Here is a 15,286-nt window from a genome sequence, read left to right as displayed (position 1 = left end):
TTTTTTTTTTTTCTTTTGGCCACACCATGCGGCATGCAGTATCATAGTCCCCTGCAGGGATCAAATCCGTGCCCCCTGCAGTGGAAGCATGGATTCTTAACCCCTGGATATCCGGGGAAGTCCCTCTCTTCAAGATCCTGATTTCAAGTGGGATTGCTGGATCATATTTTAAATACTTTTATATTCTAAATATAACCATTAGTGTTTCTCCATTTTGCTATAAGCTTCTTTTCTTTTTTTTTCTTTTTTTTTTTTTTTTTTAGGCTTCTTTTCTTATCTATCCCTTGTCCCTTTTCTTTTATATTGTGAACTAGCGGATCTTAGCAGCTTGGTGTTTATTACTCCACATTTTTCTGTGTTCTTACAATCTTACACAATAGGGGTATAGAGTTTTTTTGGGAGGTGGAACATTATTTTCTTTTATGAAAAAGAGGATCATACTATTTGCATTTTTGTTGGTTTTTGTTTTGTTTTGTATTTTGTTTTACTGTATTATTGATATCCCACTAGATTAGTATTGTACATATAGGTATAACGCTTTAAAATACCATTAATATTCCATAGTATGTACATTTTCTTTATACATATTATGTTCCTTTTGCCATCTGAGCATGACCTATTGTAACATTAATTATATATGTCTGCCATCTTAATCTTTTAGGAAACCTAATAAAAGAGTAGAAGTGGTCCAGCTGAATGATGTGATGGATGCTATGCTAGAGAGGGCTGGTGTGGAAAATCAGGCATATACAGGGCCAACCAAGGTAATTACAAAGATCAATGTAAACCAGTGGTTAAGAGCATGCACTCTGGAGGTAGAATGCCTGGATTGGACTCCTGACCCTGCCGTTTATTAGCTGACGACCTTGGGCAGGTCATTTAATGTATTTGTACCTTGATTTCCTCATCTGTAAATTACAGATAATAATATTATTTACCTCATAGGGTTGTTGTAGAGATTAAATGACATAATGAATGTAGATTGCTTAGGACAGTGCTTGGCATGTGGTAAACATTGTATAATTAATTTTTAGTCATTATTATTGTATTTAATTGAATATAAGGCACCACTGATTATAAGACCCTTATTATTTTATGTACCACTAAAAACATTGCCAATTAAACCATGCTTTCTTATCACTTATAATTTTTATTTTGCACCTAATGAAAGAGCTCTTTCAGTCTTACATAGATACAGATGTTTTTCTTTATGGGGCTATTTCTCTTTTGTTTTATAAGTTTTTATTTTTATAGAATTTGAAACTTATAGACAAGGTCAATATAAGGCACTCCTGTAACCTTTACCCAGGTTTGGTAATTGTTTACACTGTGCCCTATTGGCTTTGTCATTCTCTTTCCCTCTCTGTGTATCTCTATGTGTATGGTTTTTTTCTGAACCATTTTAGAGTAAGCTGGCAACATCATGCCTCTTTATCACCAAACATTTTAGGGTATGTTTCCTATAAATAAGGACAATCTCATATATCCATAATATAGTTATCAAAATCAGGAAATTTAACATTGATATGATAGTATTATCTAATATAGTTCATATTCAAGGTTCAAATTTTATTAATTGTCCCTGTAATGGCTTTTATAGCTATTTTCCCCTCCATTTTGGGATCCTAGGATCACACAGTGCTTTTAGTGGTCATGTTCCTTTAGACAGCTATAATCTGAAACCGTTCTTTGTTTTTCTTGACCTCAATATCTATAGAATGTTCCTTAATTTTGGTTTGTCTGATGTGTACTTATTCAATTCAGGTTTTGTATTTTTGGCAGGTATAACATAGTGGTGATATTGTGACTTTCTCAGTGCATCATATAAAAAGGTGTATGATTAGACATAGATTTTTTTTTAATATATCATTTTTTATATATGTTTATAAAGGAACATGTAAGTGAACAAATTAATCAAGGTGTTTCTAAAACTTATTCACATTGAGTGCTTACCTCCTAAGATGTTTTTTACTGGCAAGACTGTAATAAATACTGATTATCTTACTTATCTTTTGCCAGATGCACAAACTATTTCATATCTTGAAGAAGGAACAGACCATTTATAATATAGTATTTCATGAACTTATTCGACAAGTCAGTGTGGACTGTGCAGATAGAGGAGAACTACTATCCAAAATCAGGTTAGAGCTGTTATTGGAGTACCCCAGTTTCCTCCTGAATTTTATATTAGAATTATATTTATATCTGCTTTTAAGAAAATCACAGGGCTTCCCTGGTGGCGCAGTGGTTGAGAGTCCGCCTGCCAATGCAGGGGACACGGGTTCGTGTCCCAGTCCGGGAGGATCCCACATGCCGCAGAGCGGCTGGGCCCGTGAGCCATGGCCACTGAGCCTGCGCGTCCGGAGCCTGTGCTCCGCAAAGGGAGAGGCCACAACAGTGAGAGGCCCGCATACTGCAAAAAAAAAAAAAAAAAGAAAATCACAAAAGTAATTTCTCTATTGATAATAAGGGACCTAAGTGCATTTCTATTATATTTTCTATAGTAAAAATATATTAGTTGAGAACTTCCTTAAGGTGATTTCTGTTGGGATGTTTGGCACCATATTCTTTTATGATTGGGAGTGAAGTGCTACATGGAAAAGTAGAAACAGTATAGATTCTGGAGACAGACCAGTCTGATTTTAAATCATCATCTAGGTGTGTGACCTTGGTAAAAGTCTACCCCTTAGTTTGCTTATTTGTAAATGAAGACAATAACTATGTAAAAATTTTTCTTTTTTAAAAAAAATTAATTTAATTACTTAGTTAATTTTTGGCTGCATCGGGTCTTCATTGCTATGCACGGGCTTTTTCTCTAGTTGTGGTGAGCGGGGCCTACTCGTCATTGTGGTGTGTGGGCTTCTCACTGCGGTGGCTTCCCTTGTTGTGGAGCACAGGCTCTAGGCACACAGGCTTCAGTAGTTGTGGCACGTGGGCTCAGTAGTTGTGGCTCGTGGGCTCTAGAGTGCAGGCTCAGTAGTTGTGGCACACGGGCTTAGCTGCTCGGTGGCATGTGACATCTTCCTGGACCAGGGGTCGAACCCACGTCCCCTGCATTGACAGGTGGATTCTTAACCACTGTGCCACCAGGGAAGTCCCACTATGTGAAAATTTTCCATTCTTAAATGATATTTACTGAGTTTCTACTCTGTGTCAGGCATTAAGATGCTTCATAGAATAATGCAAGCACAGAAGTAGGCGCTCAATACGATAATTATTATAGATGATGATGATAACTATTATTACTATAATTCTTTTCCTTATGACTATGGCACTTTCCAAAAGCAGAAAGGAATAGTAGAATTAGAATACTGGGTTCAAATTACACATCTGTAGCTTCCTTGCCATGAAACCATAGGCAAATTATTAGATTTCTCTGAATATCTGTTTCTCCTGAATGGGAATTAATAATATGAACTTGCCCTATTAGCCACTATCTGATTTGTGGAAACAGAGTCTGCCTATCTGACAGTGCTGAGAAACTAGGAGCAAAGCCATTAATAGGAGACTGGTCAAGAATAGATACTAAGGGGTAAGTTGTTGGAACACCATCAAGAGCTTCAGAATGCCCAATTAGAATGAGGATAGGGGCAACTAAAGGCTCAGTTGTCACTCTAAGAACAAAGCCAGGAGAGATAGATGAGGAATCATTGCAGAGGAAGTAGATAACTAACTGTATCCAAACCTTCCTTTAATGAGGAATTGGTGTGAGTGGGACTCTTCCAGCTGATTTCAGGAGTTAGCTTCTAGGGGCCAAAATAGGGTGGGGCCCTATTCCAGGAAGTCTAGACAGAAAGAGATAGGCAGGCAAGTCAAAGCCAAATTTCTTTAAGAAAAATTGAGCCAGACACTAGGGAGACAAAAATACTAACTCTAAAGTGCCAGAGTTAGGATCAGAATAGGGTTTCAAAGGTAAGGTTTTAGAATGGGGTAGAGTTGGAGTTTAAGAATACACAGTACGTGGGGATAAGCAATGAGGTTTCAGGGTGGTTGCTGCAAACATTCATGATGTGTTTGTGAAATGGTGAAACATTCAGTAGGTCCAGAATGATCTATTGTCCGGCATTTTGTTGTGTTAGGAGCTCTTTGAAGGTCTAGGGCCTACCTTCAATGAGGAAGACTTCTGTTGTCCTGAGCCTGGTATCTTCTAAAGTCCTCCCTGTTTCACAGGATTGTTGTGAGGATCCAGTAGCTGTCCCCAATAAATGGTAACGCCATGCATGCCCTGGAAATACTCTATATCAGCCCCATTTGCTTGTCACTATAGTTTTCTGCTCTGTCTTTTTTTTTTTTTCTGGCTGCATTGGGTCTTTGTTGCTGTGCCCAGGCTTTCTCTAGTTGAGGAGAGCAGGGGCTACTCTTTGTTGTGGTGCACAGACTTTTCATTGCAGTGGCTTCTCTTGTTGCAGAGCACGGGCTCTAGGCACGCAGGCTTCAGTAGTTGTGACTCTCATGCTCTAGAGCGCAGGCTCAGTAGTTGTGGCACATGGGCTTAGTTGCTCCATGGCATGTGGGATCTTCCCGGACCAGGGATTGAACACATGTCCCCTGCATTGGCAGGCAGATTCTTATCCACTGCACCACTAGGGAAGTCCCTGCTCTGTGTCTTTCTGATCAGCTTGTGTGTGTCTCTGCTTTTCATGCGACTGTCTCTTAGGCCTGTTACTGTAGAAGGAGGGTTTCATATGAAACAGAGGTTCATAATAACCATTTTTTATAGAGGGAAGAATGACAGATTGGTTATAAGCTGAATAAGACTCAGATTACACAGAAATAGGGCTACTGCAGTAATTATTTTTGGTTGACACTATAAATATCTTTGGATGCAGGCATCTGACATTTTTCAGTTATTGTTATTTTCATTTTTTCCAATATTTTATTAAGGGAATTTCCAAATACCCATATAAAATTTGAAAGAATTTTACTGTAAGCACACATATATCTAGATTCTGCCGTTAACATTATACTGTTCTCACTTTATTGCTTGTCTATCCATCTAGCCATGCTTCTGTTTATCCACCAACTTCATGTACTTCAAAGTAAAATGCAGACATCAGTGTATTTCCCTCAGATACTTCAGCATGTCTGTCATTAATCAGAGTGCATTATTTATTTGCCTTTTTTTCCTTTTTAAGTAAAATTTACATATAATAAAATGAACAAATCTTGTCTGCATTTGTTGACTTTTGACAGATACATACACTTAAATAACCCAAACGCTTATCAAGATATAGGGTATAACGGCCACCTCACAAAGTTCCTTAATGCTTTTTCCCTGGAAATGCCCACCCCTCCTTCTCCAGAAGTTCTGACTTCTTTGAATCTTAGATTAGTTTTGCCTATTTAGGAACTTCATACAAATGGGATCATACAGTATATACTCTTTTATGTAAGGCTTCTTTCACATAGCATGTTTTTGAAATTCATCCACATTGTGCATGTATGGGCAATTTGTTCTTTTTTATTGCTGAGTGGTATTCCATTGTATGAATGGAACAAAACGCAGTTTATCTGTTTTCCTATTGATGGGCACTGTTTCCAGTTTGGGGCTATTATGAATAAAGCTACTGTGAACATTCTTGTAAGAATCTTTCTGTGAACATGTGCTTTCATTTCTTGGGTAAATATGTAGAAATGGGATTGCTAGTTCATAAGTTTGTTTTTTTTAATTTTTTTCAAAGCTTGTTTATTTTTACACAAATTTTAAAGATTACTTTCCATTTACACTTATTCAAAAATATTGGCTATATTCCCCATGTTGTACAAAACATGATAAAGTAAGTTTAAGTTTATCTATTTATTTATTTATTGGCCATGCCTCATGGCATGCAGGAGGATAATCATACTTTTCCCTAAAGTGTTTGTACCATTATATACAGTATATACCATTATATACTCCTGCTAACAGTGTGTGAGAGTTCTGGTTGCTCCATATTTTTGCCAACATTTAGTTATGTAGTTCTTTTTAATTTTGGACATTATGGTGGATGTATAATAGTATGTTATTATGCTTTTAACCTACATTTCCCTGCCAACTCTTTTTTTTTTTCTTTTAAGATTTATTTATTTTTGGCTGTGTCAGGTCTTAGTTGCAGCACGTGGGATCTTTTTGTTGAGGCATGTGGATCTTTTGTTGCAGCACGTGGGCTCTTTGCTGTGATGCGTGGGCTTCTCTCTAGTTGTGACATGCGGGTTTTTTTTTCTTCTCTTCTTTAGTTGTGGTGTGCAGGCTCCAGGGCGGGTGGGCTCTTTAGTTGTGGTGCTTGTCCCAGAACGCATGGACTCTGTAATTTGTGGCATGCAGGCTCTCTAGTTGAGGCACGCAAGCTCAGTAGTTGTGGCACACAGGCTTAGTTGCCCCATGGCATATGGCATCTTAGTTCCCTGACCAGGGATCGAACCCACCTCCCCTGCATTGCAAGGCGGATTCTTTACCACTGGACCATCAGAGAAGTCCCTCCCTGCCAACTTTTGATGTTGAACACTTTTTCATGAGCTTCTTGACCATATATTCTTTTCGTGAAATGTCTGTTCAAATCTTTTGCCTAGTTTTAAATCAGGTTGTTTGTCTTTTTATTATTGAGCTTTAGGAGTTCTTTATACATCTCAGAAACTAGTCTTTTGTTATATATATAATTTTATTTTATATTTACATATATTTTAATGTATTTTAAAACATACATACATTTGACCCTTGAACAATGTGAGTTTAAACTGCATGGGCCTACTTAAGCGTGGATTTTTTTTTTTTTCTAATAAATACAGTACTACATGATCCATGGTTGGTTAAATCTGTGGATTTGAAACCTTAGATACAGAGGGCTGACTATGGGACTTGAGCATCATTGGATTTTGGTGTCCACAGTGGATCCTGGAACCAATCCCCACAGATACCAAGGGATGACTGTCCACAGATTTTTAACTGCAGTGGAGTGGGCACCCCAACCCCTGCAGTGTTCAAGGATTGACTATACTTAATATTTTCACCCAGCTTGTTACTTACCTATTCATTTTTTAAAAAATGTGTTCACCTTACTTTCTTTTAAAAAATAAAAAGTTTAAAAAAAAATAGTTTTAGGACTTCCCTGGTGGTGCAGTGGTTAAGAATCCACCTGCCAATGCAGGGAACACGGGTTTGAGCCCTGGTCCGGGAATATCCCACATGCCATGGAGCGGCTAAGCCCATGCACCACAACTACTGAAGCCTGCACACCTAGAGCCCGTGCTCCTCAACAAGAGATGCCACCATAATGAGGAGCCCATGCACCGCAACCAAGAGTAGCCCCCGCTCGCCGCAACTAGAGAAAGCCCACGTGCAGCAATGAAGACCCAACGCAGCCAAAAATAAATAAATAAATAAAATAAATTTATAAAAAAACATAGTTTTAGATGTACAGAAGAACTGAACAGATAATACAGAGAGTGTCCCTATACCCCTCTGTCCTCTGTATACAGTTTCTCTCATTATTAACATCTTGTGTTAATGTAGTATATTTGTTATAAGTAATGAAACAATATATCAATATTATTGACTGAAGTTCATAGTTTACATTAAGGTTTATTCTTTTGTTATACAGTTCTATGGGTTTTGACAAATGCATATTTTTCAACCATAGAAAGGAATGAAGTACTGATACATGATTTACCATGGATGAACCTTGAAAACATTATGCTAAGTGAAAGAAGCTAGTCACAAAAGATCACATACTGTATGATTCAGTTTATATGAAATGTCCGGAAGAGGCAAATCTAGACAGAAAGTAGATTAGTAGTTGCCAGGAAATGAGAGAAAGAAGAATGGAGAGTGACTGCTAACGGGTACCGTTAAGAGGTGTTTGAGGATGATGAAAATACTCCAGAATTAGATAGGTTGAGGGTTTCACAACTTTGTGAATATACTAAACACATTATCATACACTTTTAAAGGGTGAATTTTATGGCATGTAAATTATATCTTAATCAAAATTACGAAGTGTTCCTTAGTAGTCATCTCATCATTGTGATTCCTCATTTACATTGCCGATATTATTTTGTGTATCAAATTTCACATAAGAAAAAATTTAAACACCTCTTTTATATAAGTGTTATCTACCCTCCTATAACTTCTACCTGCTAATCCTAATTTTGTACTCTAAAAATCCTCAAAAGAAGTCCATTCTTCCTTTCATCTTATAGCTCTTTAAATATTTGAAAACAGGCATTTTGTCTTCCTCTTATGCATTCTGTTAAGCTAAACATCCCCAGTTCTTTCAAGTTTTCTTAGTGAAATATACTACACATGGAAAGCACACTAATTTGTCCATGTTGATTTCAAAATATGGTATCAGTCGGTATCACAACATTACAGTATCTTACAGAATAGTTTCATGGTCCTAAAAACCCTTGTGCATCACCTATTTATCCCCCCTCCCTTCCCATCCCCCCTCACCCTGAACCCTCAGTAACCACTGGTCTTTCTACTGTCTCTATCCTTTTTCTCTTTTCTAGAACATCATACAGTTGAGGTAATATGTTATGTGGTCTTTCCAGGCTGGTTTCTTTACTCTCACTTGAATTTTAATCTGATGAAAAATTTCCTGACCATTATTTTGTGGAATTCATTAAATTCTGGGCATTTAATGCCAGAATATCATTGCTTTGGAACAATGATATGCTTTGGAACAATTTGACTCTGATGTGTTTTGGTGTAGTTTTCTTCATGTTTCTTATGCTTGGTATTCATTGAGATTTTTGGATCTGTGAATTTATATTTTTCATCAAATATGGAAATTTTTTGGCTCATTTTTCTTCAAGTATTTTTTCTGCCCTTCCCCTCTTCAGGGGAGTCTATTTACACATATATTAGGCCACGAATAATGAAATTATCCCACAGGTCACTGATGTTTTGAAATCTTTATTTTTTTCTCTTTTACTGTTCATTTTGGATAGCTTCTATTGCTGTATCTTCAATTTCACTAATCTTTTCTTCTGCAGTATCTAATCTGCTTTTAATCCCATCCAGTGGTATTTTCATCTGAGACACTGTAGTTTTCATTTCTAGAAGCTCAGTTAGGGTCTTTTAAAAAATACTATCCATGTCTCCTTAACTTTTTTTTTTTTTTACATCTTTATTAGAGTATAATTGCTTTACAATGGTGTGTTAGTTTCTGCTTTATAATAAAGTGAATCAGTTATGCTCCTTAACTTTTTGAACATATGGAATATAGTTATGATAACTTTTAATGTCCTTATCTGTTAATTCTAACACTTATGCCATTTCTGGGTCAGTTTTGATTGATTGATTTTTTACTTCATGGTTGTGTTTTCCTACTTCTTTGCATGCTTGGTAATTTTGATTGAAAGGCAGACATTGTGAATTTTACCTTATTGGATACTATGTACTTTTGTACTCTTAAAAATATTCTTGAGCTTTATTCTGGGGCACAACTGTTACTTGAAAACAGTTTGACCTTTTGGGACCTTTGGGCAGGACCAGAACAGTGCTCAATTTAGGGCTAATTATTCCTGAATACTGAGACTAGACTTTTCTTTGTATTCTATCCACTGCCCCATGAATCATGAATTTTTCCAGTTTGGCTAGGTGGAACAGGCATGATTTTGAGCCATGTGTGAGTGCCAGGCACTCTTACCTTTGATCCTTTCAGATGGTTCTTTCCCTGGTCTCAGAAAGTTTCTTCACATTTATGCCCTGATCATTACTTAGCTGAATACTTGAGGGGGACCCTCTGTAGACCTCCAGAGCTCTCTGTGCAGCTCTTTTCTCCCTGGTAGCTTGTCCTCTGAACTCTAGCCACTTTCATCTTTCTAGACTCTTAGCTCTGTCTCCTTAAATTAGGGAGTCCAGTGGGGTCCTCATGGGTTCCATCTCCTTATTGCATGGCCTGAAAACTCTCTCAGGCCAGCAAGTTGGAGCAATCATAGTGCTTACCTTATTTATTTCTGGTGTCTCAGGAATCACTTTCTTTCATTGCTTGATACCCAGTGTCTCAAAAATTGTTTCACATACTGTGTCTTTTTTTGTTGTTGTCATTGTTATTTTAGGAAGGAGAGTGTATTTGGTTCCTCTGGATTTCTTTTTTTATTTCTTGCACCTATATCTGTACCACAATCCTATGTATAAATTAATGTCCTTCATAAGTTTTGGAGAAGTACCAGTGATGATCTCTTTGATGAATGTCTGTTCTCTATTCTCTCTGTTTTCTCTTTCTGGAACTCTGATTAGACTTATATTAGATCTTCTCATTCTATGCTCTTCGTCTCTTTATCTCTATTTCATAATTTCCACCTCCTTGTCTCTGTGCTGCATTCTGGGTATTTTTTCCAGGACATTAATACTCTCTTTAGCTACATCTATTCTGCTGTAACTCATCTATTGAGTTTTACAGTTTGATAATTACATTTTTCCCCTGAGAGTTCTGTTGTTTTGTGTCCATATCTGTCTCATCATATTTGATAAGTTTTTTGTTGCTTATTCATGTTTAAATTCCATCTTTTATTTCTTAGACATTTCATACATAGTATTGTATTCTAAATCTGATAATTCTAATATATGAAGACCATTGGTATCTAAATCTACTGTGTGTTGTTTCTTCTGCGTCTCATTCATGATGGTTTATTTACATGAGTATTTTCCAGTCTTTGCTTGTGTGACTAATATTTGGCTAATCTTAATCATGAAATCCTCAGGGTATAAATCATGGATGCTTCCTGAAGAGATGATTTGTATTTTTTCTTTTCTGGAATCCTGGCTCCATCCAATAGCCCTACTCCCAGGTTGCCCACTTTGAAGAAAGCCCAAGACTTAGCCTCTGGGACCCAATGTTGGTATTTTTACTGGGCCACCTCTGACCTTGGGTTTTCCTAGTGAATACTGGTTACCACTTCACACTCCATTGTTAGCTTACCATATTTAGTTTGTTGTTGTTTTTTCATCCCTAGAGACTTCTATTTCTTTCTGTGAGCCCAGTAATGCTTCAAGAAGTATGCTTTATCATGGATATAGTTGTGTTGTAATGGGAGGGCCCTTCAGAATATTTTGTCTCTATATTGCCATGAGGGAGGGTCTTAAAGAAGGTGTTTTAAAAATTGATACGTCCCAATGTATGAGCTGCACATTGAGCTGATAAACTCCCTGTCACTTTAAGTGTTTAAGCAAGGGCTGGATAATTCTTTCTGTCAGTGGGTGAGAGATCAAGCTAAATGATTATTTCAACTCAAAGATATTAAAATTCTAGGGTCTCAGGCTTAGAATACAATACCTAGATCACTTTTAAAATAAATGAAGACTGCTTAGTTATAGTATTTATAATTTATCATCTGTGATCATTTCCAAATATTTTGTTTGGTTTTATTCAGAAGCAAGAGAAATTACTTCTTAGCACTTAAAGACTTCTTTGTCTTTGTTTATTTTTAAACAGTTGGTGTCTTTTTACATTTGAGTCAGTTTGAGAAAGTGGTTTTATTCATGAATTCAACTATTTACAAAAAAAACTATTTAGAAAAATTCCACTATATTCAAGGCACTCCGTTAGATGTTGTAAATTTGTAAATACGTAAGACATAGTTTTTATCCTGATAGAGTTTATAATTTAGAAGAAGAAATAAAAAAAGTCCTTATTTTGTTTTACATCTCAGACATTATATTCCAAATATTTATGACTCTGATTAAAATTCTCCACAGTTCATTCACTTGGAATGCGCATTCATTCATGAGCATGGCAGGAATTCACAGCCTAGATCCTTTTCTTTTTCTGTCTTTTTCTCCCCACATATCTTTTGTGAGTATCTGTTCGCTATTTCTTTCCCTAACATTACTTTCTCTCTCACATATTTTCTGGCTTGTTTTTCCTTTTCTTCTGTATGATGTCTTGTTTTCCTTCTTTCTCATACAGAGAGCGGTATGTACAAATGCTTGATCAAATTGCCTGGCATATGACTGACTTCTACAAAGACATGGTAACTCAGCGAGTGATGGACCAGCGCATTTTAGAAGAACTGTACAATTTTAATAATGTTATTGAGGAACTGATCAGGTAAAAACTGTGGTTATCAAAGCCCTGTCTCTAAAGAGAGTAAAAAATACTCAGGGAAAGTAGAATGATTAAAGGTGAGGACTCTCTGATTCTCTTTTCGTGTTTTGCAAGAGAACAGAAAGACCTGGATATAACTGTAGAGACATGGGTTACACAGGTTAACACAAAACTAGCGGTCTGTTGTATGTTTGATAGGGAAAAGACTCTTGTTCTTCCTTCCAAAATAGAGATGCTTATCTTAGCTTGGTTTACAGAGCAGCACCATGATTATGGATGTTAAGGTTCAAATCCCAAAGAGAATAAGCATTATATATAATAGCAATCACATTTAGTGATCAACCAACCTTGTGGCCAGATGATTAGTGACAAGAATGAAGAGGATAGGATAGGCATGTCAGAGGGTAGGACAGAGCAGCCTTAAGGCCTTGCCTGCCAGCATCTGCCTTCACTCCATTCTAGAGAATCCTCCCCATCTTCTTTCTGCCTTTTCTAGCCAGTCTGATTCCATTGCCAAACCTGGTAAGAGTCCACCTGAATGAACACTAGATTTCTTGATTTGGTTTATAAGGTAGAAAAACTAGGAAGAGATGTACACATGATAACTGAGAAGATTCCTGAGTATAAATCTGATTTCCTAGGTAGAAACGTTTTCAAAATCTTCAACTATGAATACAAAATTTGCTTCCTTTATTTCAGGGAGCTGTGTTTGGTTCAGGCACATGATATGAAATTAACAAAGGAAGCAGAGAAGGCCCACAGAGCTTTGGCACAAGCTCTTTTAGACGCTGAAAAGAATGCCAGGTGAGTTACCGAATGTTAGCCATTATGTCATACTTGCTTCACACCTTATTTCAAGAAATAAAAATGTTTAGAAGCATTTGAAGTTTTTTGAATTACAACAGTGCTTAAAGGAGTTAATATATGTTAAAGTTCATTGTATATATTAACTCTTCCACACACTGTTGTAATACACATCTTGTGTCTCCTTGTGTGCGAATTTTCCAGGGGGGTAAACCTAGAAGTGGAATTACCGGGTCATAGGATATGCATAGCCTTGTCTTGCTGGATGTTACCAGATACTCCACAAAGTGGTTGTACCAGTATATCCTCTAATCAGTGTATGAGATTTCCCTTTTGCTCATATCTTTTATTAGTCTGATAGATATGAAAGGTACCTGGTTTTTGTTTGCATTTTCCTAGTTAGTAGTGTGAGTGTAGTTCTTTTTTAGATTTTAGTGACTCTGCTGTGGTCCTAATGTTTTTATTCTATTTCAGGGGTTAGCAGACTTTTTCTGTAAAGGGCCAGATGGTGAGATATGGTTTCTGATGCAACTACTCAATCAACTGTTCCTTTGTAATGTGTGCCACTGTAGTGCAAAAGCAGCCAAGGACAATACCAGAACATGATTGTGTTCCAATAAAACTTTATTTATTGACACTGAAATCTGAATTTATAATATTTCCTTGTGTTACAGAATATTATTCTCCTATTGTTTTTTAACCATTAAAAATATAAATCAAATATATAAAAAATAAAAAAAGTAAAATTCTTAGCTCATGTTCTATATAAAAACAAGTGGTGGGCCAGGTTTGACCCACAGGCTGTAGTTTGCTAACCTCTATTCTATTTCATTTTCATATTCTATTTCGTTTTCTGTTAGAGTTCTGATTACTAGGAAGCTCTTGGGTATGTATCAAAAGATATATATGATTGCATTTAATTTTTATTTAGTTGATTTAAAATATTATTATATTATCATAGAAGCAGTACATGTGCCTTATAAGAAAATTAGAAAACACAGACAAGCAAAAATAAATTTAAAAAAATCACAATTTCGGGACTTCCCTGGTGGTCCAGTGGTTAAGACTTCACTCTCCCAATGCAGGGGACCTGAGTTCAATCCCTAGTGAGGGAACTAGATGCTGCATGCTGCAACTAAAGATCCTGCATGCCTCAATGAAGATCCCACACGCGACAATGAAGATCCCATGTGCCACAACGGAGACCCGATGCAGCTAAAAATAAAATAAAATAAAAAAATTAAAAAAAATAAATCTTTAAAAAATAAATAAATTAGAATTTCTTTTGTGCTAATGTCGATTATCAGAACAAAACATCTAAAATCAGAGAGAAGGGGAAGAAAAGAGAGAAAAAAAAATCTCATTTTCTTTAAACATTGATGGTTCTGAAGTAGGATGGTTCATTTTGTGTGTGTGTGATTAGATATTGTAGGTAATATTTTTTTCTTATAGTGACTAATTATTTTGTTGAAAATTTGGAAAATACAGAAACACATAAATAAGAAAATTAAAAACATTCACAATTCTCTTAAAGTTAACTACTATTAATATTTCAATATATTTTTCTTTTTTCTATATATTTTTTATAAAAATGATATAAACTGAATATGTACTATTGTCATTTGGGTTTTCTTGTTTTATGTTGTACACAAAAATTTTTCCTATGTACCAGAGTATTAAGAACATGACCTTTATTTTTTATTTATTTTTTAAATTAATTAATTAATTATTTTTGGCTGCGTTGGGTCTTCATTGCTGCGCACGGGCTTTCTCTAGTTGCGGTGAGCCGGGGCTACTCTTTGTTGAGATGCGCAGGCTTCTCACTGCGGTGGCTTTTCTTGTTGTGGAGCATGGGCTCTAGGAGTGCAGGCTTCAGTAGTTGTGGCACGTGGGCTCTAGAGCGTATGCTCAGTAGTTGTGGCTCATGGGCTTAGTTGCTCCGTGGCATGTGGGATCTTCCTGGACCAGGGCTCGAACCCATGTTCCCTGCATTGGCAGGCAGATTCTTAACCACTGCGCCACCAGGGAAGTCCTAAGAACATGATCTTTAATTAGCTACAGAGTATTTTCATCATAGAGCTGCATTATATATTTTATTTGGCCAGTCCCTTGTTGTTGGACATTAAGGTTGTTTCTGAATTTTTTCTTTGACTGTTATAAATAAGACTCATTCACATATACACTACCAAATGTAAAATGGGTGGCTAGTGGGAAGCTGCTGCATAGCACAGGGAGATCAGCTTGATGCTTTGTGACAACCTAGAGGGGTGGAATAGGGAGGGTGGGAGGGAGGCTCAAGAGGGAGGGGATATGGGGATATATGTATACATATAGCTGATTTAGTTTGTTGTACAGCAGAAACTAACATTGTAAAGCAATTATACGCCAATAAAGATATTTTAAAAAAAGATAAATAAGGGTCATTAATTCCCTTTTTAAAATTGAGGTCTTTT

At 36.5% G+C, this 15,286-nt stretch overlaps 1 protein-coding gene across 10 annotated transcripts in view; it reads left to right on the top strand.

The window, feature by feature from the left end:
- Positions 1 to 15,286, top strand: part of AXDND1 (axonemal dynein light chain domain containing 1) — a 65,746-nt gene that overhangs the window by 9,880 nt on the left and 40,580 nt on the right. For 9 of the 10 annotated variants that reach the window (XR_004526045.2, XM_019918546.3, XM_073803812.1 and 6 more), the window contains 4 exons: positions 662 to 764; positions 2,020 to 2,141; positions 11,892 to 12,032; positions 12,729 to 12,833. Coding sequence is in view for 9 of the 10 variants with exons in the window: in XM_019918546.3 (XP_019774105.1) it covers positions 662 to 764; positions 2,020 to 2,141; positions 11,892 to 12,032; positions 12,729 to 12,833 (471 nt within the window). In the remaining variant the exon portion in view is untranslated. The remainder of the gene's footprint in view (positions 1 to 661; positions 765 to 2,019; positions 2,142 to 11,891; positions 12,033 to 12,728; positions 12,834 to 15,286) is intronic. The other variant, XM_073803808.1, reaches the window with a different exon arrangement.

Source organism: Tursiops truncatus, chromosome 1, assembly GCF_011762595.2.
Source record: "Tursiops truncatus isolate mTurTru1 chromosome 1, mTurTru1.mat.Y, whole genome shotgun sequence".
In the NCBI taxonomy this organism is placed as follows: Eukaryota; Metazoa; Chordata; class Mammalia; order Artiodactyla; family Delphinidae; genus Tursiops; species Tursiops truncatus.
Note: the sequence above shows the minus strand (reverse complement) of the source record. Positions and strands in the feature narration are given on the sequence as shown.